Source organism: Hippopotamus amphibius, chromosome 3, assembly GCF_030028045.1.
Source record: "Hippopotamus amphibius kiboko isolate mHipAmp2 chromosome 3, mHipAmp2.hap2, whole genome shotgun sequence".
Taxonomy (NCBI): Eukaryota; Metazoa; Chordata; class Mammalia; order Artiodactyla; family Hippopotamidae; genus Hippopotamus; species Hippopotamus amphibius.
Window position 1 is genome coordinate 127,326,753 of NC_080188.1, and position 23,370 is coordinate 127,350,122.

Below are 23,370 nucleotides of genomic sequence, written 5' to 3' on the forward strand. Positions count from 1 at the left end.
ATCATTTTCTGACCTGTTTGCTGAAGTGAATTGTGAGTTCACTTTTCTAGCGTGTTGCCTGAGTCCTTTGAATTCTCCCTCTGGACATCTTTCCATTCTATTGTGAATTATATTAAGGCACAGGCTATGCTGCTATAACAAGGAGAACCTAAAATACAGTGGCTCATAGAAGTTTATTTTTCGCTTTTCTAATAGTACAGAGGTAATCAGACGGTCCGGGGCAGATTGAACTCCACAAGGTCCTCAGGAACTTGGTTTCCCTCCATCTTGTTATTCAGCCATCCCTAGGGTGCTGTCCTTGGGTGAATCAGAACAGACTCATCAGCTCCATGTCTGCATTCCACTGGGGAAAGAGAGAGAGAAAGCAGTTTGTTTTTTAAAGGCCATGACCTGGAGTTGCTTAAATCACTCTGGCCACACTTTGCTGAAAGGACCTCTGGGACATAGAACCTCTTATTTGGGTGGTTATGTGCCCAGTTAAAACACTGGGGGCTTCTGTGACTAAAACATGAAGAAGAAAATGAATGTGGGGGCCCAGTTAGTAGCTTTTGCTACATGGAGCCAAGACTGTTCTTGGCTGTTATTTTGCAGAGAGTATCCCGTGTAAGTAAGCCATTTGTTTGTGAGTTGGATTGTGATAGGGCTGATGCCAGAGCCACTTTAGCTGGATTAGTGACATGGGGAAGTCACTTATGCCTCCCTTGCCTAAGTCTCAGCATCAAGCCCTCTCCATTCTCCTGTGCCCAGAGCTTAGGTTTAGACAGTTGACCTGGTACTCACACTGTGCTTTATGGTTTCCTGAGGTCTTTCTCCTCGTCTCATTTGAGCCTCCAAGCTGCTCATTTGACTTACGTTGCCTGCCCACCCACTCCTGCTGCAGAAATGTTCAGTCCAGCTAACGCTGAGATACAGAGTCAGAGATGGTCTTAGGAAACGTATTAATGTACATACTGTACTGTTGTCCTCAAGGATAGTGTCCCTCATCAAAGGCACCTAAAGAGAAATTGTTTTCAGATCTAAGTGCTCAGATCTAAAGCTTCCGTAACAAGAATCAGCTAGTGGTCATGTTTTCCTTCTAGCTTTGGCTGGCAGGAAGCTCAATTCAACTTTTTAACTATAGGACCTGTCATCTCTGTTTTTTGTTCTCACCTCCCCCTGGCTTCTTTGTTTGTTTCTTTGTTTTATTTTTACTTTTTTAAATGGAGGTATGTTTTACATATTATTTACACATAATGAAATGCACAGTTTTTTTATGGTTTTGGTGAAAAAGAAAAAAGAAAAAAAAGAGAATAAGCAAAGGAGACTTTACATGATGCATAAATCTGAATAGATATGTTTCTGTAGAATAACACATTTCAATGAAAAACCTTGCTTAAGTAAGTTAAACAAATTATATGCTCTATGGGAAAGATCTATATCTTGAAGCATCACTTAGATGATGACATTTCCAGATTTGGTTGACCAGAAATCAGCAGACACTTCCTGTTGGTCCCTACAGAGTATATTACCTTAGATGGGTAGTTCTCAACCTCAGCTGCACAATATGTTACCCAGGGAGTGTCTAAAAAATGCCCAAACCTCACCCCCAGAGATTCATATTTCCTTGGACTGAGGTGGACCTCAGATATCAGTATGTTTTTAAAGCTTTTCAGGCTTGAGAACTGTTCTTTATCTAACAGGCGATAACCTGTTATCAGAAGGTTCTCTCTGTTAAAGGTAAAGCAGTGATTTCACTGTTTTGTGGTCCATGAAACATGCATCAGAATCACCTGGAGTATTTGAAAATGTGCAGCTTCCTGGGCAAGGATTAACTCATTGTTTTGCTAAAGTAAAAATCTGGTATGGCTCAAGAATATGCATTTTTAACAAGATTCTCAGGTGATTCCTAAACACAGTAAAGTTTGAAAACCACTGAGTAAGAGAGCTGGCTTATGCATTTTAATCCAATAAAGCCTGAGACATAAATTTAAGTGTTTCTCAGTGCCCTCCTAAACTTTTAAGGAAGTAGCAAGAAGTGGAGCTTATAAATGTCTGGGGAAATGTTCACAAGCCTCCCTTTTGGTCCTCCTGGTATGTTTCTGTGTTATTCTTTCTTTGTGGGCCAGTGCCTTTTCTTGGGACTTTACTCCAGGCATTCCAGTGCTGTTTGGTGTGGCCCTGTCCCCACTGCGTCATAAGAGAAATGAGACAGCTTACAACCCCAGATCAGAAGAGCTCACATTGACTGGTGCCAACTCTTTGTTGAACCTGTGGGATTCTTCCTGCTGCCAGCCTTCCATGCCTCTCCTACCTTTTTCCATTATGTATATATTCTTTAGGAGAGAAGCACTGCTTTCCTGGGTTCTGGCTTGCAACTCTTTTATTTGAGGAGCTGGTGTTCTCTGGTGCCCACTGTTCCATTCATTAAGGCCCTGGAATGGGAACATAGGAGAGACTTAGACTAACGAGGCTTCCAGCAAGGTGGTCAAAGGTGAGAATGCCTAGGGCTATTACCCAACCTGTGCTCGCATGGACAGAGGCTTGTAAGAGAAGCAACTTAGTATGGTGGAAAGGACTTCAGGGTACAAGCAAGAGACCTGAGTTTAATTTTAGTTCTGCCAACAAATTCTTTAATGATTTTTGGGAAGCAAGTCACATAAATCATCTGATCTTCCTTTTCATATATTTGACGTGAGATTGTTAGACTAGGTGCTATCAAAGGCCCTTCCAAGTCCAAAGACCCTCTTAAGATGTAAGGTCTACTATCTGTGGCAGGTTTGTTTGTTTGTTTTTGTTTGTTTGTTTTTTGAGGTCTGCTAGAGGAAGCACTGTGTTCATTCTTCCCTAGGATGACATAAAGTCTGGTACCACATTCTGAATCCCATTAAACATACTTCCTCAGAAACCAGGGTTACCTATCATTCTGGTAGTACTGTGATAGTTTGTGCACCTCTGTGTAGCTTGACTCTGATGGCCTGCAGCATCTCAGGTAGTTGTACTCAGTATTGGATTAAATAGAAATCCATCTCTGCATGTTATCTTTTAAAATTTCCTTATACATCTGAGAGTTTAGGACTAGCCTTTGAAGAACATGCACTGTAAGGGTAGGTAGATATAGATACATGGATATAGATATATGTAGTAATTTTATTTTCTTTTTCCCCTCTTCTTTCTCATATCCTTGAAAGCTTTCTCCAGAGCTCCTTTTAGGAAACAGATTGTGCAGAACTGCAGTCTGTCTCCATGTATCTTAAAAAAAATCACTTAATTGGCCTTCTGCCTCCTTGTCATGGTAACTTTTCTATGATTAACTCATTATTTTGCCATAGTGTTAAAGGCATCTGGTGGTATCAGTAGTTTTAGGAATGAAACTATAGCTTTTTAATTAAATGTTTGCTTTCAAAGGGGGTCTAACTGATTTCTTAAGGCTATTCTTAGGACCAAACTATAGAAAATAGTAATCCAGATGATATCATCATAGCAATAACGATATTTTCTCTCTGAATATTGCAATGTACATTTCAAAACATTTCATATATATTATCCTAATTTATCTGCACAAAGTACCCATGAGAGCAGGTGGTATAAAGCCACTTTCTGTACTAAAATGAGAAAAGTGAAGTGACTTGGTCACTATTAGTTGGTAGTAGAATTGGCACTAGAATCTATGTTCTGTTGACTCCAGTTCCAGATCCCTTTTGAGCGGAGCACTTATTACCTTCCCTTCCAGGAAAGCATCTTGGTTTCTTGTGGTAGAAAATGTTCCTTCTGACTTGCATTTTAAATGTAGCCCTGAGAAAAGCCAGCCAGACTTACCTTTGAACAGACCATACAGAGAGTAGAAAAACACTGAAAAAAGAAAGATAATTAAGAAACATTTCCCCAGGTGCCCCAAAAAGTAAATTTGTCTTCCTGTATTGGTTGTATGAGGATCATCAGTGCTGGCATATTGTATGACATATTTTCCCATCTGTCTCATGTGTTAGCTTTTCTGAAGGATGTTGAGCAGTGGTGCCTATGGTTACTTTATCAGAGATAGTCCCCCATTTAAAAAGACCTTATACCAGCAGTTCTCAGAGTCACCTGTTTTTAACTCTTTCTATACCACGGCGTATCTAAAAGGATTGATACCCTGACAGTAACAGTGGCTCACCACAACAGCTATGCTCAAATAGAAACAGAGTAGAGTTAGACATATTCTCCAGGAGGCTTTTCCTTTCCTTCGGGAGTCACCAGCATCATTGTTTATAGTATGTGGTATATATTTCTGTTTCTGATGTGAATTAAACAGGATCCCTCATTTGGATTCTTCAAAAATAATGTCATTCTTCACTTTAATTTTAGTGAGCTTTCCTTCATTTGTAAGTGGGAATTGGGTTGGTTTGTTAGTTGCTGGGGGGTTTTGTCTAAAAAAGTAATTATTTGTAGAGAGGCAGAAGTGGCTTCTTGTTTCAAGAGGCCTCTTTCCCAGTCTCAGCCCTGGCTCACAGCATATGAACAGCAGTCTTGAAGTGGTCCTTCTCACTCAAGGTTACCAACATTCTCTTTCCCCTTAGGAGTCCACACTTTGCTCACAACTCATCTCAGTGCCATTCTCATGGAGAGCCACCGCGTGGTGCAAAATTCCATCCAGGTCGCTGTGGACCAGGCCTTGGAGCAGCATCACCAGGCTGTCAAGGTAACAAGAAATTCACAACTCCCTTTATCCCTCACTCTCTAAGACAAAGATAGAGCATATGGCAGACAGGGCCTAAGAGCCCTTCCTCCCTGAATGCTTCTTCCTCTCCTCTTTGGTCACCTGGGCTGATCTTATAAACTGCATCTAGCCTTGGAACTCAGGCTTTAACTTAGATGGGTCACTGTAACCAGCTTGCTTAGTCTTATCTCCTAGGAGCTGAGTTTGAATAAATAGGGACAAAATAATAGACAGGGGAAATGACTGATAATGTACCTCTTTTCTTTCTTTCTTTCCTTTTTTTTTTTTTTTTGACTGTGAACAAATTTTATTTTCTTTTTGGAACGTGACTATGTGAGTGTTTTTTTTCACAAGCAAAATGAGCTTGGTTTTGCTTGCCTGTTAGTTTGTTTTTACCATTCCCATTATACTAGGGGACAGGAAAACATTTATAAAAGAGGAACAATAAACACTGAATCCAGGATACTATATTCATTCTAGGTAGTTTTACACATTGAAGTATTTTTGTATATTAATTTATAGTGTCATTAATGTCATCTTCTCTCTTTCACCCATTATTCTAACCATAAGTTCTAGATAAATTGATAGCACATGTATGCACTTGGCCTGAAATTTTTTTTATTGAAGTATATAGTTGATTTACAATATTGTGTTAACTACTGCTGTACAGCAAAGTGATTCAGCTGTACATATATATACATTCTTTTTTTATATTTTCTTTCATTATAGTTTATCATATGATACTGAATATAGTTCTCTGTGCTAAACAGTAGGATTTTGTTGTTTGTACATCCTATATATAAAAGCTTATAGCAATCAACCTCTTTCTTGTCTATATATTTCCCCTTCCCACACATGCTTCTAGAGCTACTGTTTCACTAAATCTTACATTCTTCCCCCATTTCCTAATCCCTTATAACATCACTTTATCTTCTTACCTTTCTGAATTCCTCCATCCTGTGTACTTTTGGTAACACATTTCTGACTTCATGTGGCCACCTTTTCAGGGAAAAAACAACCACACTAAAAGAGTAAAGCTTAAAGCTTTTTTGGTTTTTTTTTGTTTTTTTAAAATTTTATTTATTTATTTATTATTTTTTTGGGGGTACACCAAGTTCAATCATCTGTTTTTATACACATATCCGTGTATTCCCTCCCTTCCTTGACTCCCCGCTGCCTCGAGTACCCCCCACCCTCCCTGCCCCAGTCCTCTAAGGCATCTTCCATCCTCGAGTTGGACTCCCTTTGTTATGCAACAACTTCCCACTCACTATCTATTTTACAGTTGGTAGTATATATATGTCTGTCCTACTCTCTCGCTTCATCTCAGCTTCCCCTTCACCACCTGCCCCCTCCCAAACCTCGAGTTCTCCAGTCCATTCTCTGTATCTGCGTCCTTGTTCTTGAGCTTTTTGTTTTTTAATAGTTAAGTATATCTGTTTTATTGCCCAGGGTCTTACTATGTGTCTTTTCTGAATGTATCTGTGTCCATAAGTCTAGGTATCCTTTACAGGTCATGCTCTCAGCAAGTATTGTTGGTGGAGGGGGAAGAATTGTTGAAATCCTGCTCTGACTAAAATCTTTGGTCCCTTTGGGATTCTCTAAACCAGCAGTTTGAAATTATTATAAACTGCAGTCTGCCTCTTCCTTGTGTTATTCTCTAGGCTCATCAGAAACTACAGGCCTCCCTCTCAGTGGCTGTGGATTCCATCATGAGTATCATGACGGGTAGCACCAGCAGCAGCTTCCGAAAGATCTGCCTCCAGACGCTTCAAGTTAGTAAGAGATTGGGGATGCTTAGAAGTGCCAGGGTTTTAATGACATGCTACTACCTATCTTAGAAATATGTGCAGTGGTCTTAGAAGCATTATTTAATTGGATCCTACTGTGATTCTACATAAGTGTTTTAAGAAATGTTTGTTGAATGGATAATGACACATATACTATTTTATAAATGAGAAAACAAGTTATTTAAAATTTCTATTTCCTTTCAGTCAAAAAGGTGGTTACAAGCAGAGCTAGGATTAGATCAGTGATTCCCAATTTCTTATTGAAGAATGTTTTGTTACCTCATGGTGACAGAATATATTGGAAATAACTGAGCAGCCATAAGCATTACATGTGTTTGACAGTATGGAATAGTGTAACAAGGTTTGGAATCAGAGGCCTGAGTTCAAATCTTGGCTCATTTGCTTACTAGCTATGTGGATTTAGGCCTGTACTGAACTTTAATGAGTTTCATCTGCAAATTAGAAAAAATAATAGTACCTCACAGGGTTATTATGAAGTTGAGGGCTAAATGTAAACCTGCATAACACATGGTAGATTCTTAATAAATGTTGGTTTCTTTCCTTCCTTCCTTTCAATGTGTGCTGACCAATTGGTATTATCAGTGGGGTAACACATTCATTCCATGTCTGTTCTTTCATCTTTTTGTACTTTTTTTCTTGAAAAGATAATGTAATATACACAAAATTTAAAATAATAACTAATAACTTTTATCACTTAATTTTTGCATATTATCTCATATACATTATATTATATAGTCATAACCACAGTGTTCTATATTCATATATAATTTGACCTTTTCCCGTTTCAACAGTCTTAAAATTTGTATTGGTTAACCAATATTCCACTGTGTTGGTTTTATCTAATTTAATAAACCATTCCCCTAGTGACAGACATTTAAGTTGTTTACACTCTTTCTGCCAGTAAATAATGCTTCACTTAATACCTGTATGTGATATCTTGCTTCTTTGGAATTATTTCCTAGAATAAATTTCTATAAATGGAGTTAATGGGTCAAAGTGTATAACATCTTTATAATCTAGTGCGTCTTCTCACAGCTTCAACTTTCTGGGTCATGTGGGTAGTGAGAAGAACACTATACTGGCACTCCTGAAGTCAGCCCTACCTTTCATGCTAACTGGTTGTGAGATCTTGGGTGGGTCACTTCTTTTTGAATTTCAGTTTTCTCATCTTGAAATTAGCGTGTTGTATTAGGTGATTACTTTGGTCCCTTTTAACTCTAATATCCTACAATTCTATACTAAGAAGTAGAGGCTGTTACCCATTCCTTATGGATGCAAACTATATTATTGTTCCTTTCCTCCCTGAAAGATTTATCTGGGGAAAAGTTCCTATATCAGCCTTAGTTGTTCAGTAGAACCTCTGCTCTCTTGGAACTTGTTTTAGAGGAGAGCGGTTTATATAACCTCTTCATGAACAGATGGATCTCTAGGATATTTATCTCATATAGAGATAGGAGAACAAAGACCTTGTCTGAAATATCTTGCTTAGGAAACAGGAATTGGAAGATATATAGGAGCCACAACTACCTGTCTCATGTCACGTATCCCAGACCTTCTTTCTACTTATCGTGTGTCCATAGGAACTAAGGAAGCTTCTAACACAACATGAAGGATGTCAGCAGTTTGCCTTTCTGTTTGTCTCGTCCTCTCCCCATATAAACTTCTGTGGGTACTTACCTTGGGTTGCCAGTACTGGAACTCAACATGTTCTATCTCTGGCCCGTTTTAGGCAGCTGACACACAGGAATTTGGGACCAAGCTGCATAAATCATTTCATGATATCACCCAGCACCGATTTCTTCACCACTGCTCACGTGAGGTGAAGCAGGTAAGTGTAAAGTAATCATCAATACTTTGGTGGAAATCTTCCGTGTTGATGTATGAGAGCCCTGAATACACAGTGGGTAGATGTAGTGCTTTAGACTGCACAATCTGAGGTTAGACTTTCAGCAAGGAAGCCTGTGGTCAGAAAAACTTTATAGAACATAGTATTACACAGAGGTTAAGCGCATGATTAGAGCTATTGCTTGAATTCCATTTCTGCCACTAACTAGTTGCATGGTATTATTATAGAAGCTATTTATTCCAAGCCTCAGTTTCTTTATCGGTAAAATAAGAATGATGCACACCTAAAATGATTGTTGTGAGGTTTGAATAAGATAATGTATATAAACTGCTAAGCACATAGCTACTTTTATGATGATGATGATATGATGGAATTCTTATGCTTAGTTTTGCCTAATGAAAAACATACTTTTATCTATTCACCTTTCTGGATGCTGGAGATATAGAGTTACATTAGTTGGGGTCTCTGCCCTCATGAAGGTCAAATAGTTACAGGCTCCTCTAATAAGTGAAGAGAAATCATAGCTGGGAAATTTTATGTATTTCCAGATTCTGGGTGTAGGTAGTAGTAGTGTTTCAGCTGAAGTCCACTTTTCTGGCTCTCTTGGCAACAATCAGCAGGGTTGACTTTTCTGGAATTAAAGTATAATATGAGTAAATAAAATAGATTAAGGGGGAAATGATTATACAGTAGCTTCTGGCCAAGATAGAGTAACAGGGACCAGATTTACCCTCCTGCCTGAAATAACCAAAAATCTGGACAGTATCAAAAAATACAACCTGTGAAACAATGGTTTGCAAGATATTGGGCCTCAGACGATGGATGGGATAGTCATTCCCGACAGATGAAAAACAAATGAAGTGAGTTCTATGATTGCCCTTGCACACTGCCTAGGGAAAGTGCAGAGCCGGTGGAGCAGGGAGAAGGAATCCAGGCAAAGCCTAGTGGTCTCCCTGAGTTGAATAGATGAAGCTGGGAATCCAGGGATGCCAAGGCAGCTTACGTTTTCATGGCAGAGTACCAGGAAAGAGAGAGCAGCACAGAGAGAGAATTCTGGAGATCTGCAGAGGTTCCTCTCTCTAGTATTCAGCTGAGTACTGATCAGCTTATTCATGTGAAGAAACTGTCCAGGTGAAGAATCACTCAGAAGGATTAGAGGAAACAATAGGCAGAGTTTACACAGGGCTGGGAATAGTGCCTATTTCAATCAACAAGAAAGGAAAGTCTTATAATTTATGGAGCATCAGGTAAAATACTAAGAATAGTCTTGCCTCAGAAATGGAAAAAAATTACATCTACAATAAACACTTCTTGGTTCTGCCTAACAAATCTCAAAAGCAGAAGCAGAAGACCTAAAAGGATCAAGTGGTTTCCAAGTAATTCAATGGCATCTCAGAACAAAGTTCAAGAATATTTATAAGAATACAAAAATATCCAGCATCCACCAAGGTAATATCCACACTGCCTTGAATCTAATAATAAAAAAAATAACAGGAATGCTAAGAAGCAGGAAAATACAACCCACAATGAAGAGAAAACTAAATCAACTGATCAATCAATCAACCAATCAAAACTAATCCAGAACTGACATGGAAGATAAACTTAGTAGGCACAAAACAGTTATTCTTATAACTGTATTCCATATGCTCAGGAAGCTAGAGGAAAGATTGAACATATTAGTTGGAGTTGTGGAAGGTATAAAAAAGACCCTAAACAAATGTTAAGGTGAAAACTAATGTCTCTGAGGTGAAAATTATACTGATTACACCGAATAGTATCAATGGCACATTAGACCCTTAAGGGAAAACACATAGTAATAGAAACTATCTGAAATTAAACACAGAGGTTAAAATAATAATAATAGAGCATTGAGCATCTGTGAATTATAGGACAACTTCACATAGCCTAATACATGTATAATTAGAGAATCTGAAGAAGCAGCAGAGGCAGAAAATATATTTGAAGAAATAACGGCTGAAATTTTTCCAACTTTGATGAAATCTATAAATCACACAGATCCAAGAATCTTAACAAACCCAAGCCCAAGAAACAAAAGAAAAGTACACCAAAGCTCATCATAATTAAATTGGTTAAAACCAGTGGTAAAAAGAAATCTTAAAAATAAAGAGACCAAAAAAAAAAAAAACTTATTATGTAATACAAGGAAACAAAGATAAGGATTACAGCAAGTTTCTCATCAGAAACTGCATAAGCTAGAAGAAAATGGAGTAACATCTTTGTAGTACTGAAAAAAAAAAAGAAAACCTGTCAACCTAGAATTCTTTACCCAACAAAAGTATCCTTAAAAGCAAATATGAAATAAGGACTTTTTATGACATACAAGAGATGAAAGAAAAAAAAAAAAAAAAGAGGGATTTCCTAGGTGGCGCAGTGGTTAAGAATCCACCTGCCAATGCAGGGGACACAGGTTCAAACCCTGGTCCAGGAAGATCCCACATGCCACGGAACAGCTAAGCCCGTGCACCACAACTACTGAAGCCCGCATGCCTAGAGCCCATGCTCCGCAACAAGAGGAGCCACAGTAATGAGAAGCCTTTGCACCACAACAAAGAGTAGCCTCTGCTCACCGCAACTACAGAAAGCCTGTGTGCAGCAACAAAGACCCAATGCAGCCAATAAATAAATAAATAAATAAATATTTATAAAAAAACAAACAAAGAGAGATGAAAGACTTCATTATCAGCAGACAAGAAAAGTAAAAGAAGTCCTTCAAGCAGAAGAATGATACCAGATAGAAACCTGAGTCTACACAAAGGAGTGAAGAGTACTTAAAATAGTAACTATATGGTTAAATATAAAGACTTTTCCTTAATATCTAAATCTCTTTAAAACATAATTAACTTTTTTAAAGCAAAAACAGTAATAACGTATTTTGAAGTTTATAATCTATGTTAGAAGTAAAATGTATGACAACAAGAGCACACAGACCAGGAGGAGAGAACTGGAGATATATAGTTGTAAGGATTTATGCTATATGTGGAGTGGTCTAATATTACTTGAATAAACTGGTAAGTTAAAGGTGAGAGGAACCATGAAAATAACACATCAAGGAGTTATAGCTAATAATCCAAGAAAGGAGATAAAATGGATTCATAAAAAATATTCAACCCTCAAGAGACTGAGAAGACAAGCCACATAGGCTAGGAGAAAATATTTATAAGACACCTCTGATTAAAGGACTATTGTCCAAAATACACAAAGAACTCTTAAAACTCAACAACAACAAAATTTTTTAAATGGGTCAAAGACCTTAATAGACACCTCACCAAAGATGGCATCAGATAGCAAATAAGCACATGAAAAGATGCTCCACATCATATATCATCAGGGAAATGGAAATTAAAACCACAATGAGCTATCACTACACACTTACTGGAATGGCCAAAACCCAAATGCTGGCAAAGATGTGGAACAACAGGAACTCTCATTTATTGCTGGTGGGAATGCAAAATTGTACAGCTACTTTGGAAGACAGTTTGGCAGTTTTGTATAAAACTAAACATACTCTTACCATGTGATCTAATAATCATGCTCCTTGGTATTTATCCAAAGGAATTAAAACTTATGTCCACCCAAAAACTTGTACACAGGTGTTTACAGCAGCTTTCTTCATAATTGCCAAAACTTGAAAGCAACCAAGATACCCTTCAATAGGTGAATGGATAAATAAACTGTGGTACATCCAGACAATGGAATGTTATTCAGCGCCAAAAAGGAAATGAGCTGTCATGCCATGAAAAGATATGGAGGAAACTTAAATGCATATAACTAAGTAAAGGAAGCCAACCTGAAAAGGCAACATACTATATGATTCCAAATACAGTATATGATATTCTGGAAAAGGCAAAACTCTGGAGACAGTAAAAAAAAAAAAAAAAAAAAAAAAAAATATATATATATATATATATATATATCAGTGGTTGTCAGGGGTTAGAAGGAAAGGAGGAATGAATAGGTGGAGCATAGAGGATTTTTAAGGGCAGTGAAGTTATTCTGTATGATACTATAACAGTGGATATGTGTCATTATACATCTGTCTGAATCCACAAAATATACACCAGGAGTGAACCCTAACATAAACTATGAAATTTGGATGATAATGATGTGCTAATGTAGGTTTATCAGTTGTAACGAATGTACCATTCTGGTGGGGGAGGTTGATAATGGGAGAGGCATCAGTGGGGATGGCGGGAATATGGGAAATCTCTCTCCCTTCTGCTCAGTTTTGCTATGAACTTAAAACTGCTCTAGAAAATAAAGTCTATCAAAAAATACTCGATCTAAAAGAACAAAAAGAGGGAAAAGAAAAGGGAAAAAAGAATAGATGAGACAAATAGAAAACAACTAGTAAGATTATATATTTAAACCAAGCCATATCAATTATCATATTAAATATTAGTAGTCTAAACAACCCAATTAGAAGGCAGAGATTGTTAAATTGAATAAACAGCCTACAATTGAATATGCTGCCTACAAGAATCCCACTTTAAATATAAAGACAGAAATAGATTAAAAGTAAAAGAATAGAAAAAAGACGTACCATGCTTACACTAGTAAAAAGAGAGCTGGAAAGGGTATAATAATATCAGATAGAGTAGATTTCAGAGCAAAGAACATTACCAGGGATAAAGAGGGTTATCTCCTAATGGTGAATATAATACAGTGAGTACAATGAAGACAACAGCTCTAAACATTCATAAAACTTTTTAGAGAGTTTTTAAATGCATGAAGCAAGATTAATAGAACTCTCAGGAGAAATAGACAAGTCTACAGTTATATTTGGAGATCTCAACATACTTCTCTCAATAATTGGCAGAACAAGTAGACAGAAAATCAGTGAGTTTGTAGAAGTCTTGAATAATGCTATGAATTAACTTGACCTAACTGATATTTATAAAATACTCTGCCCAACCACAGCAGACTATACATTATTTTGAAGTACACAAGGGACATATAGCAAGATAGACCATATTCTGAGCCATTAAATACATCTCAATAAATTTTAAAGGCTCTGAGTAATATACAGTATGTTTTTGACCACAATAGAATTAAAATAAAATCAATAACAAACAGATATCTGGAAAACTCCAAATATTTGGAAACTAAATGACACACTTTTAAATCACCCATGGGTCAAACACAAAATCAAAAGAGAAAGTAGAAAATATTTTAATTTAATTAAAATGGAAGTGCATATTATCAAAATTTGTGAGACGTAGCTAATATAGTACTTAGAGGGGAAAATACCTGTGTTAGAAAAGAAAAAGGTCTCAGGACTTCCCTGGAGGTCCAGTGGTTAAGACTCCACGCTTCCACTGCAGGGGGCATGGGTTTGATCCTTGGTCAGGGAACTAAGGTCCCGCATGCCCCGTGGCACAGCCAAAAAAAGAAAAAGAAAAGAAAAAAGAAAGAAAGAAAGGAAAAAAAAGGAAAAGGTCTCAAATCAATGACCTCAGCTTCCAACTTCAATTAGAATAAGAAGAGCAAATTAAACATAAACAGAAGTATGAAATAATAAAGATCAGAGTGGAAGTCAGTAAAATAGAAAATAGAAAAACAATAGAGAAAAAAAATCAATGAAATGTAAAGGTGGTTCATTGAGAAAGATTAATAAGAGAGAAGACAAATTGCCGCTAGTATTAGAAACTGGAGAGGTGGCATCAGATGGTAAAAGGATTATCAGGAAATATTGTGAACACTGCACTACATTTGACAATTTAGATGAAGTGGGAAATTCCTCAAAAGACATGAATTACCAAAGTTCACTCAAGAAGAAATAGCTTGGAACCTCCCTGGTGGTCCAGTGGTTAAGGATCCTCCTTCCAATGCAGGGGACGTGGGTTCAATCCCTGGTTGGGGAACTAAGATCCCACATGCTATGGAGCAACTAAGCCCACATGCTGCAACTGGAGAGAAGCCCACATGCCTCAGGGAGCAGCCCGGGCACTGCAGTAGAGGATCCCACATGCCACAAGGAAGATCCTGCATGTCACAACTAAGACCCAATGCAGCCAAGAATAGAGTAGAGTAGAGTAGAGTAGAGTAGAGTAGAGTAGAGTAGAGTAGAGTAGAGTAGAGTAGAGTAGAATAGAATAGAATTTTATTAAAAGAGAAAAGAAAGAAGAAGAAATAGCTCTATATACCTGGTAGCTTTATACTATTAAAGAAATTGAATTTTTAGTTAAAAATCTTACCATCATATACAGATTATTTTAAAACTCTAAAAACTCAATAACAAGAAAACAAACCACCCAATTTTTTTAATTGGCAAAAGATTTGAACAAACATTTTACCAAAGAAGATACACAAACAGCAAATAAACATACAAAAATATGCTCAGCATTATGTCATTAGGGGAGTGCAAATCAAAACCACAAGGACAAAGTGTTGTAAAACAACCACACTCCAATAAAAACTTAAAAAATAAAAATAAAAAACCACAATGAAATAACATTTCACATCTACTTGGAATAAAAAGACTGACCATACCAGGTGTTGGCAAGGATGTGCAGGAACTTGGAACTCTTATACCCTATTTGTAGGAATGAAAAATGATACAACCACTTTGGAGAACAGTTTGGCAGTTTCTTAAGTTAAATATACACTTATCTCACAACCTAGCCATTCTACTTCGAGGTATTTACCCAAGAGAAATGAAGGCATATGTCCACACAAAAATGTATACACCAATGTTCGTGGCACAGCTACTATATTTGTAATAGCCAAAAACTGGAAACAACCCAGTGTCAACAGGTAAATGAATAAACAAACTGTGGCATATCCATTCAATGGAATACTACTCAGCAATAAAAGGAGTGAACTGCTGATACACACAGTAGGATGGATGAGTCTCTAAATAACTATGCTGAATGAAAAAACCTGGAAATATAAGAGTACATACTGCTTGATTGAATTTATGACAATTCTATAAAATGCCAGTTACTCTATAGTTACAGATCAGTAATTGTTGAAGATGGGAGGTACAGGAGCTGGAGGGAGTGGAGGAGTTATGAAAGGCAGAAGAAACTTTTGAGGCTGATGGATATGCTCATTACCTTGATATGGTAATGGTTTCACAAGTATGTAATTTTGCCAAAACTTATCAAATTGTACATTTTATAAAGACGCAATTTATTATGTGTATGCAAGTTATATCTCAGTAAAGTTGCTATAAAAATTACAGACTTTTTATAAATTTATTTTTAGAATTTATTTATGGCTGTGTTGGGTCTTCATTGCAGCACATGGGCTTTCTCTAGTTGTGGTGAGCAGGGGCTACTCTTCGTTGCAGTACACAGGCTTCTCATTGCAGTGGCTTCTCTTGTTGTGGCGCACGAGCTCTAGGTGTGCAGGATTCAGTAGTTGTGGCACATGGGCTCAATAGTTGTGGCTCTCAGGCTCCAGAGTGCAGGCTCAGTAGTTGTGGCACATGGGCTTATTAGCAGCTCCACAGCATGTGGAATCTTCCCGGACCAGAGATTGAACCCACGTCCCCTGCATTGGCAGGCAGATTCTAAACCACTGCACCACCAGGGAAGTCCACCAACACTGTTTCTGAGAGAATAACACCTCTTCTGCTTCTCTCCCTCTCCTACTTCTGTTTGCCTGATTGGATGGGGAGGTTTAGGTACCTAGGCACCCAAGGATCACAGCATCTCATGGATTTGCCCACCCTCCTCTGCCTTGTAGCAGTGAAGCCCCTATAAATGTTCCCTTCATCGCACTGTTTTATCATGGCTGTATGCACCTTCCAGGAAGCACCTTCCTAGGATGCATCTGCCGTTCCTTTCAGCTGGCTTACTGCAAACACTCTTGCTGGTTTCCCTTCAACTCTTTAAGCTGCTGCCCACAACTTGAACAAATACATAAAAGCTAATACCCATTGTATCAGTTTCCCATGGATGTAACAAATTACCACAAATTTGGTAGCTTAAAAACAAAAGAAATTTATTATCTCACAGTTCTGGAGTCCATAAGTCTGAAATCAAAGTGTTGGCAGGGCCACACTCCCTCCAAAGGCTCTAGAGGAGAATCCTTCCTTGCCCCTTCCAGCTCTGGTGGCCCTAGGTATCCAGTCTCTGCCTCCATCTTCACATGGCTATTCCCCTTTGTCTCTCAAATCTCCCTCTGCCTTTCTCTTATAAGGACACCTGTCATTGGATTTAGGGCCCTCTCTAAATCCACAATGATCTTATCTTGAGATCCTTAATTACATCTACAAAGACCCTTTGCACATTCACAGGTACTAGTGGTTAAGACTTGGATATATCTTTTTGGGGGCTACTATTCAACTCACTATAGCCATCCATATCTTCAAATTTCTAGGGATAGGTCAAGGGCAAGGCATGTGGCATTATCATAGGACCTGGGATATATGGGCAGGGTCTAAAAGTGTTTCAGCCTGTGAAGTCCTTTTGCTTGGGCCTCTCTGATATCCCAGTGAGATCTGAAAAGGAAATACTCTGACCTCCTTTGCCGCACTGTGTTGCTATAGTGATGGCCCACAGCCTCAGGGCCATTCATAGCCCAATAAACTTGGCAAATGGCTAGTCTTATGCAGCAGTCATAGTCAAGGAAGGAACATTTATTGAATCCCTAACCTGTGCCAAGATTTCCACTTTAATCTCCACAGACATCCTATGAGGTAGATTGTAGTTTTCCCATTTTATAGATGAAGAAACTGGTTAGAGAACTTACTCTAATTTGCCCAGAATCACACAGTCAGTAAATAACAAGGCTAGGATTTATAATGAGGTCTCCTGGATCTGAAGCCTAGTAACATCTTTACCATATAGGACTGGATCATAAGCCCAGGAAGATGAATGACCAAAGGCATTGAGTAGAAGAACCCATACTTCTCTACTCAAGATCATTACTGTTTCCCTCTGACGGTGGCCATTTAGTGATAACTTGTTAGTCGCACACAAGTGGCACACGAGTGGCACCCAGTGGCTACAGCTAAGAACTACAAGATTAATGATGATAGGTGCAACTCTTTTACCTCTGGACCAGTCCCTCAGTTTCCATTTCTAAACAGGTAAAGTAGAATAGCAGACCTCTTGAGTAATACAGAATAAAACCATCTATGGCTATTATATAGTTTATGGGGAAATGAAAGAATATTAAGAGTTTTATAGAATATATTCATGGAAAGGTCATGCCGGGGTGGAGATTTTAAGCCTTGGTATCGGAACAGAGGACAGTGGGCCATGAAGACAAAATAGTCATCCTGGGCTTACTGTCACATTTGAGTGCAGGGACTAAAAGCTTAACCCCAGCATAAGTAGGAGCAGTAGCAGGGAGGCAGCTTCCTAAGGAAAGGTATTGTTTCCCAGGTGGTAGGCCAGAAGTAAATGTCTCACAGCGTTAAATTCAAGGATAGGGCTCTCTCAGCTGGGGGACCTGGTGATGCATGAAGGGTGTGCAGGGCTCCCCTAGGCCTCAGGGATTTATATCTGAATGTAAGTATTTCCTGATGCAACCAATTTCAAGATAGGATAAAGGTTTGCCTATTATATGAGTTTCTCTAGGCTGGAGCGAAGTAAAAGAATAAGGTTTCTCTCAAAGAAGAAAAAAAATGTTTGAAAATTTTCCTAATACTATTTCTTTTTTCACATCTTTAGTGTCAGCTTTACCTTGTCTGTGTTCCTTGGACTATAATTACCTAGAAATTGAAACTTGTTTTAGTAAACAACATAGAATGCATTTTTTATTGAGTTATAATTCGCACACTATAAAATTTACCACTCTATACAATTCAGTGGTTTTAAGTATATTCACTGTGGTTTGCAACCATCACCACTAAATTCCAGAACATCTCCATCATGCAAAAAAAAACCTCATACCTAATTTGCAGTCAGTCCCAATTCTCCTATCTCCTGTCCCCTGGCAACCACTAATTTACTTTTCCTCTCAATGGATTTGCCTATACTGGGTATTTCATATAAATGGAATCATACAATAAGTGGATTTTCGTGTCTGGCTTCTTTCACTTAGCATAATGTTTTCAAGGTTCATCCACGTTGTAACAGGTGACAGTACTTCATTCCTTTTTATGGTTGAGTACTAGTCCATTTTATGGATATACCACATTTTTAATCCACCCATCAGTTGATGGACATGTTATTTCCACTTTTTGGCTATTAAGCATAGTGCTGCTGTAAACATTTTGTTTGGGGACATATGTTTGTGGTTCTCTTTGGTGTGTGGCTAGGAGCAGAACTGCTGGGTCATGTGATAACTCAAACTGTTTTCCAAACTGGCTGCGTTATTTTACTTTCCCACCAGCACTGTATAATGTTTTCAGTTTTTCCACATCCTCACCAACAGTTGTTATTACCTATCATTATTACTACGATCCCAGTGGGTATAAAGTGGTATCTCATAGTGGCTTTGATTTGCACATCCCTAATGAATAATGATGTTGAGCATCTTTTCATGGGCGTATTGGCCATTTATATCTCTTCTTTAGGGAAATGTCTATTCAAATTCTTTGTCAAACTCATTTTTTAATTGGGTTGTTATTTTACTTTTGAACTGTGAGTTCTTTATTCTGGATACAAGTCCCTTATCAGATAGTCTCACTATTTTCTCCCATTCTCGTGGGTTGACTTTTCACTTTCATTGAAGTGTCCCTTGAAGCACAAAAGTTTTTAATTTTGATGAAGAGGATATCTATTTTTATATACTTGTATTGAAAAACAAGGAGCCAGGAGGATTGGGTTCTGACCTTTGTTTCTCTGTCCAAATTGAACCAAATAGCAGTGCTTTGAAAGGCTACACAAGACTACAAAATGTGCCCTGTGGCTTCCCATGTTTGACCTCGGTCAGTCATTTGTTGAGCACTTACCCTGGGCAAGGCACTATGCTAGCTGTAAAGGAGATACAGGCATGACGAACCTTACCTTTCAAGGGATTTAAGATGTAGAAAATGGACATAAATGCAAAAAACGATGAAAAGGGGCATGCAATGCGTACTTCAGAGCCCAAGGAGTAGAGCAGACACGAGATGAGTGACCGGAGTTCAGAAGAGGAAGAAGGTGCCTGGAATGGCTGGAGTGAGCCACAAAGGCTCCAAAAGAAGGGAGCCTTGAAAGTTGGGGTCTGGGCAGGGTGGTTCACGTGAGCCAGGAGGAAGTAAGAGGGGGTTCCAGGTGAGGGAGGAAAGCCCTGTGAGGTCAACAAAGCCAGCAGGCATGTGATCTCATTGGGGCTTGTTCATGCTTCTGCAAAACTCACTCAGGACTTCTAATTTTTTAAGCAGCTGCTCCCAGAGAAAAATGATGCAGAGCAGAGCACAGAGGATGCACCTGAGAACAGCAGCCTGGAGCTCCTTGCAGGTAAGGTTTCAGCTTTTCAGGTGAGCCCTGGATCAAAGCTGGGAAGTAAAAAACATGACTTCGAACTTTCAAACTGCACCTTACACCACAGCAATGTCCTTCTGGGATCTGGTTGGCTCCCACTACCATGATGGGTATTTTGGGGCAGCAGGAGGCATTCTCTGCCAAAAGCTGGTGCAATAGGACCAGAAACTTCTCAGAGTTTGTACAGTTACAGATAGCTGCACATGACGGGGCGAGGCCCTGAATTCAGTTGGTTCCTTCGTGTCTTAACCATTAGCATTGGTACTGTGGCTCTCCCTGGTATCGGTTACTACTGTTTGGGGCTCTGGAATCTGCTCCTGGGTGCAGACACCGCCTCAACCTTGATAAATGTTATGGAGAGATGCTGGTGTGTGTGATGTGACGGTGATTATACTGTTTTCCCCCCTCCCTCCAACACTTAGCCTTCAGGACCTGCAGTAGCAGGTGTGTGTGTCTGAAAATAATCATAGCCACTGATGCTTGAATTGCTATGGTGCAGGTGCCAAGCACTAGTCTGAGCTTTGAAAGTGTATTAACGCTCTTAATTCTCATAACATTACTATGGTACTATTATTATCCTCATTTTACAGATGAGGAAACTGAGGCCCAGTGATGTCAATAAACTTACCTGAGGTCACACAGCTAGTAAATGGCAGAGCCAGAATTCAAAGCAAGGCAGTCTGGCTCTGGTCTGTCTCTAACAGAGCCAGGCTGGTGGGATGCACTGTCACACAAAACAGTGCCTGGGCTTGAGGGAATTGGGGGACTGATTTCAGCACCGTGTTTTGTTGGTAAAATTCCTCTTTCCAGGGTGACAGCTACAACATACTGCATGGTGTCTATGCTTAGGCCTAAGATGTGTTTCTGAATCATTCTGTCAATTAAACTATATTTTAAATGCTGTGGGGGCTATTCCTCCTGAAAAGAACCCTGCAGTGAAGGCTTGTATAAGGCAAAGAATCTGTAAATTTAGACTTGGAGATTTAAAAGAATGGAAGTGTATCACATAGCACAATTCAGTATTCACCACATACAATTCAGTATTTATGCAGTGAAAAGACAAAAAAATAAGTACTTTCCTTAGAAGAAAGAAACATTTAATTCAGCACCTTCTGTGGACCCAGGGAGATGCTAGGCTCTTCCAGTGAGCACTCTTTCAGTGACCCTTTAGGGTGGGCGGCATTGGTCCCCTCTCACAAAAAACAACCCAGGTTCAGAGATCAAGTACAGTACTTAGCAGGAGGATCTGAATTTCAGCCTGCTGCCTCTAAAGCCCATGCTTTCTCTACCATGCAACGTAAGTCTTAAGATCTAGGTGTTTATCATCTGGTGGACCACACTAACCCCCCACCCCAGCCCCCGCCCAAAAGAGTGTTTGAGCTGCTCTGCCTTACAAAGCGGCAACTCTAGTTGCCATCAGTCCTGTGTTCCACATGGGCAGCTATGCTGAAGAAAATCATCAAGCAGTGTGTGATGCCACTGTACACCTGTGGTCCATTCCCTGAGGAGCCTTCAGTTTGTCAGTTCTTTCCACTGCCGTCCTGGCCTTCCCCTCAGTGGCTACTCCATTCTTTTTAAAAACTACCAAGCCTCATCCTCCTGATTTAGCCTCCTACTTCACTTACTAATCTCTTTTTTTCAGTAAACTCACCCAATTTATACTCCCCGCCCCACCACCAGAACCTTATCAGCACAGGGACCCACGCCCTTCAGACTCAGGGGTGGCATTATCCCTACTGCTTTCTTGGTAGCATCAGTTATCACATTCTGTACCTTCACCTTCCTTTTCTGAGTTCCTTTCCCTCAGGAGGTCCATCTTCAAAGGATTATCTCCCATGATCTTGAACTTCTTCCACCTATCTCTCTCCATCACGTCTCAGTCAAGGTTCTCCAAAAAGCAAGCTGCACTGTTTCCCTCTCTTCCTTTCATTCTTTCCCTACCCCAGGGCACTTGCTTGCCCTGTGGCCTCTGAACTGCAAATCTTGTTTGGGAAGGCCTCTTAACTACCAGTCGGTTGCGCATTTATCTTTATCACACCTGGACTATGTGCAGGCCTTGGCACTGTGAGACTGTGACTCACATCTTCTCTCCACTGGGCTTCCTCTGGCCACCCCCAAACAGTACTCATACTGCACTCCCTCCATAGCTGCTCTCTTCCATCCCAGGATTGACACCTGCCTCTGGGCACAAGACTCCTCAGCTGGTATGACCAGTCCAGGACTCTCCTGAGCATTAGGTGAGAGATCTATCTGCTCCCTAGGCTGCTCCCTATGGTAGTCCCACTGGTACCTCCATTTTCTCTGTCCTTATACCCTGCCCTCTACACACACACCAGGATCAGCTCTTCTTTCTTTAGTCTCTGTCATGATTAACAGCACCACAATCTATCCAGTTTCTCACATCTGAAACCTGAGATTCATCTGAGATGCCCCTCATTCTAATGTTTCACATCCAGTCTACTACCAAGGCCTGTCGATCTGGCTGTATGAATACTTCAGACTCCTCCATCCCCACTGCCTTCACCTCTCTTGGGCTCCTAAGGTCTTCCCTCCTCTAATTTGACTCTAAGCCACACCTGTGATGAATGATGGCTCTGAAATACAAAATTAACAATATATCTCCAGTGTTTAAAACTCTTCACTACCTTCCTATTTCCTACAGATAAAACTCCATTTCTTAGCATTCTCTGATTCCCACTAACCCATTCAGATTCATCTCCTTGGACCCCCACCTTGCATTTTATATAGGATACTGTTTAATGCCTTTGGGTGTTTGCCTCTTTCAGCATCGAATTCCTTTCCTCTACCTTGTCAGTTCAGCATCCTTCAAAACCCAGCTCAGACATCTGCTCAAGGAAAACCATTCTTCATTTACAGAGATGGTTAACAGCTTCTTTGTTTTACCCCTGGACTTTGTACACACTTCTGCACCGTTCCTAGCATCTGTGAGCTTCACCCAGGGAACAGCTCATTGATCTACGTTCCCAGGACCTGCTCAGGAAGAATTATAGATCCAAACTTACTTTAAGTTTGCCCTGCCTAACGCAGCGTGCGCAACAAAGAGGGAGAGAGGTGAGGCCGGCTTCCTGGCAGAGGAATCCCAGCTTGGCAAGGAGGGAGGAGCTGGTTGGTGCGGACTCCACGAGGAATCTGTGTGAAATGACAGAGTGGGCGCGAGCCCCAAGTGAGGGCTTGGTTCAATCCCAGAGGCCTCTTCCCGGGCCCAGCTCAGTGGGAACAGGGAGACCCCGAAGCCAATGTGCAGCCTCCACCTGATCCTGAAGACCCGGAGCTGCCGGGCTGCAATCCGGACGCGACCAGATGAAGGGGCTCTGAGGTGGGAGGGCTAAGAGAGCCGGATTCCAGCTCCTCCCCTTCTCCCAGGTTTCCCGCCAAGGGTCCTTCTAGTACAGGACAGGAGGGTAAGATGGGCGGGCTTGTTTTCTCCTAGGGACCAGCGAGCAAGTAGAAAACAAGAGTCTCAAGAGAGGCAGCCTCCGCCAAGGCGCGGGGGAGACGCGGGCTTTCCGCTCCGCCGGGGCTGTGAGCCCGTCCGAGGCCGCCCCGCGCCTCGCGGAGCCCATCGCGGCCCCCCTGACCTCAGGCAGAAGCAGGACGGGGACCGGGAGCGACCTGGAGGTAACGGGGCTAAGG

The 23,370-nt window shown here is 40.1% G+C and overlaps 1 protein-coding gene and 1 long non-coding RNA gene across 14 annotated transcripts in view; one reads left to right on the forward strand and one right to left on the reverse strand.

Annotated features, from left to right (window-relative positions):
• TOP6BL (TOP6B like initiator of meiotic double strand breaks) overlaps positions 1 to 23,370 on the forward strand; it is a 94,836-nt gene that overhangs the window by 71,256 nt on the left and 210 nt on the right. For 11 of the 13 annotated variants that reach the window (XM_057725553.1, XM_057725555.1, XM_057725551.1 and 8 more), the window contains 5 exons: positions 4,536 to 4,657; positions 6,340 to 6,450; positions 8,216 to 8,314; positions 19,614 to 19,692; positions 23,168 to 23,355. In XM_057725553.1, coding sequence (XP_057581536.1) covers positions 4,536 to 4,657; positions 6,340 to 6,450; positions 8,216 to 8,314; positions 19,614 to 19,692; positions 23,168 to 23,355 — 599 coding nt within the window. The remainder of the gene's footprint in view (positions 1 to 4,535; positions 4,658 to 6,339; positions 6,451 to 8,215; positions 8,315 to 19,613; positions 19,693 to 23,167; positions 23,356 to 23,370) is intronic. The other 2 variants (XM_057725562.1, XM_057725550.1) reach the window with 1 other exon arrangement.
• LOC130847882 (uncharacterized) lies at positions 167 to 23,173 on the reverse strand. The gene is made up of 4 exons (XR_009052496.1): positions 22,740 to 23,173; positions 2,291 to 2,411; positions 781 to 993; positions 167 to 343 (listed from the first exon to the last, which is right to left on the reverse strand). It is a non-coding gene; the product is annotated as an uncharacterized LOC130847882 (long non-coding RNA).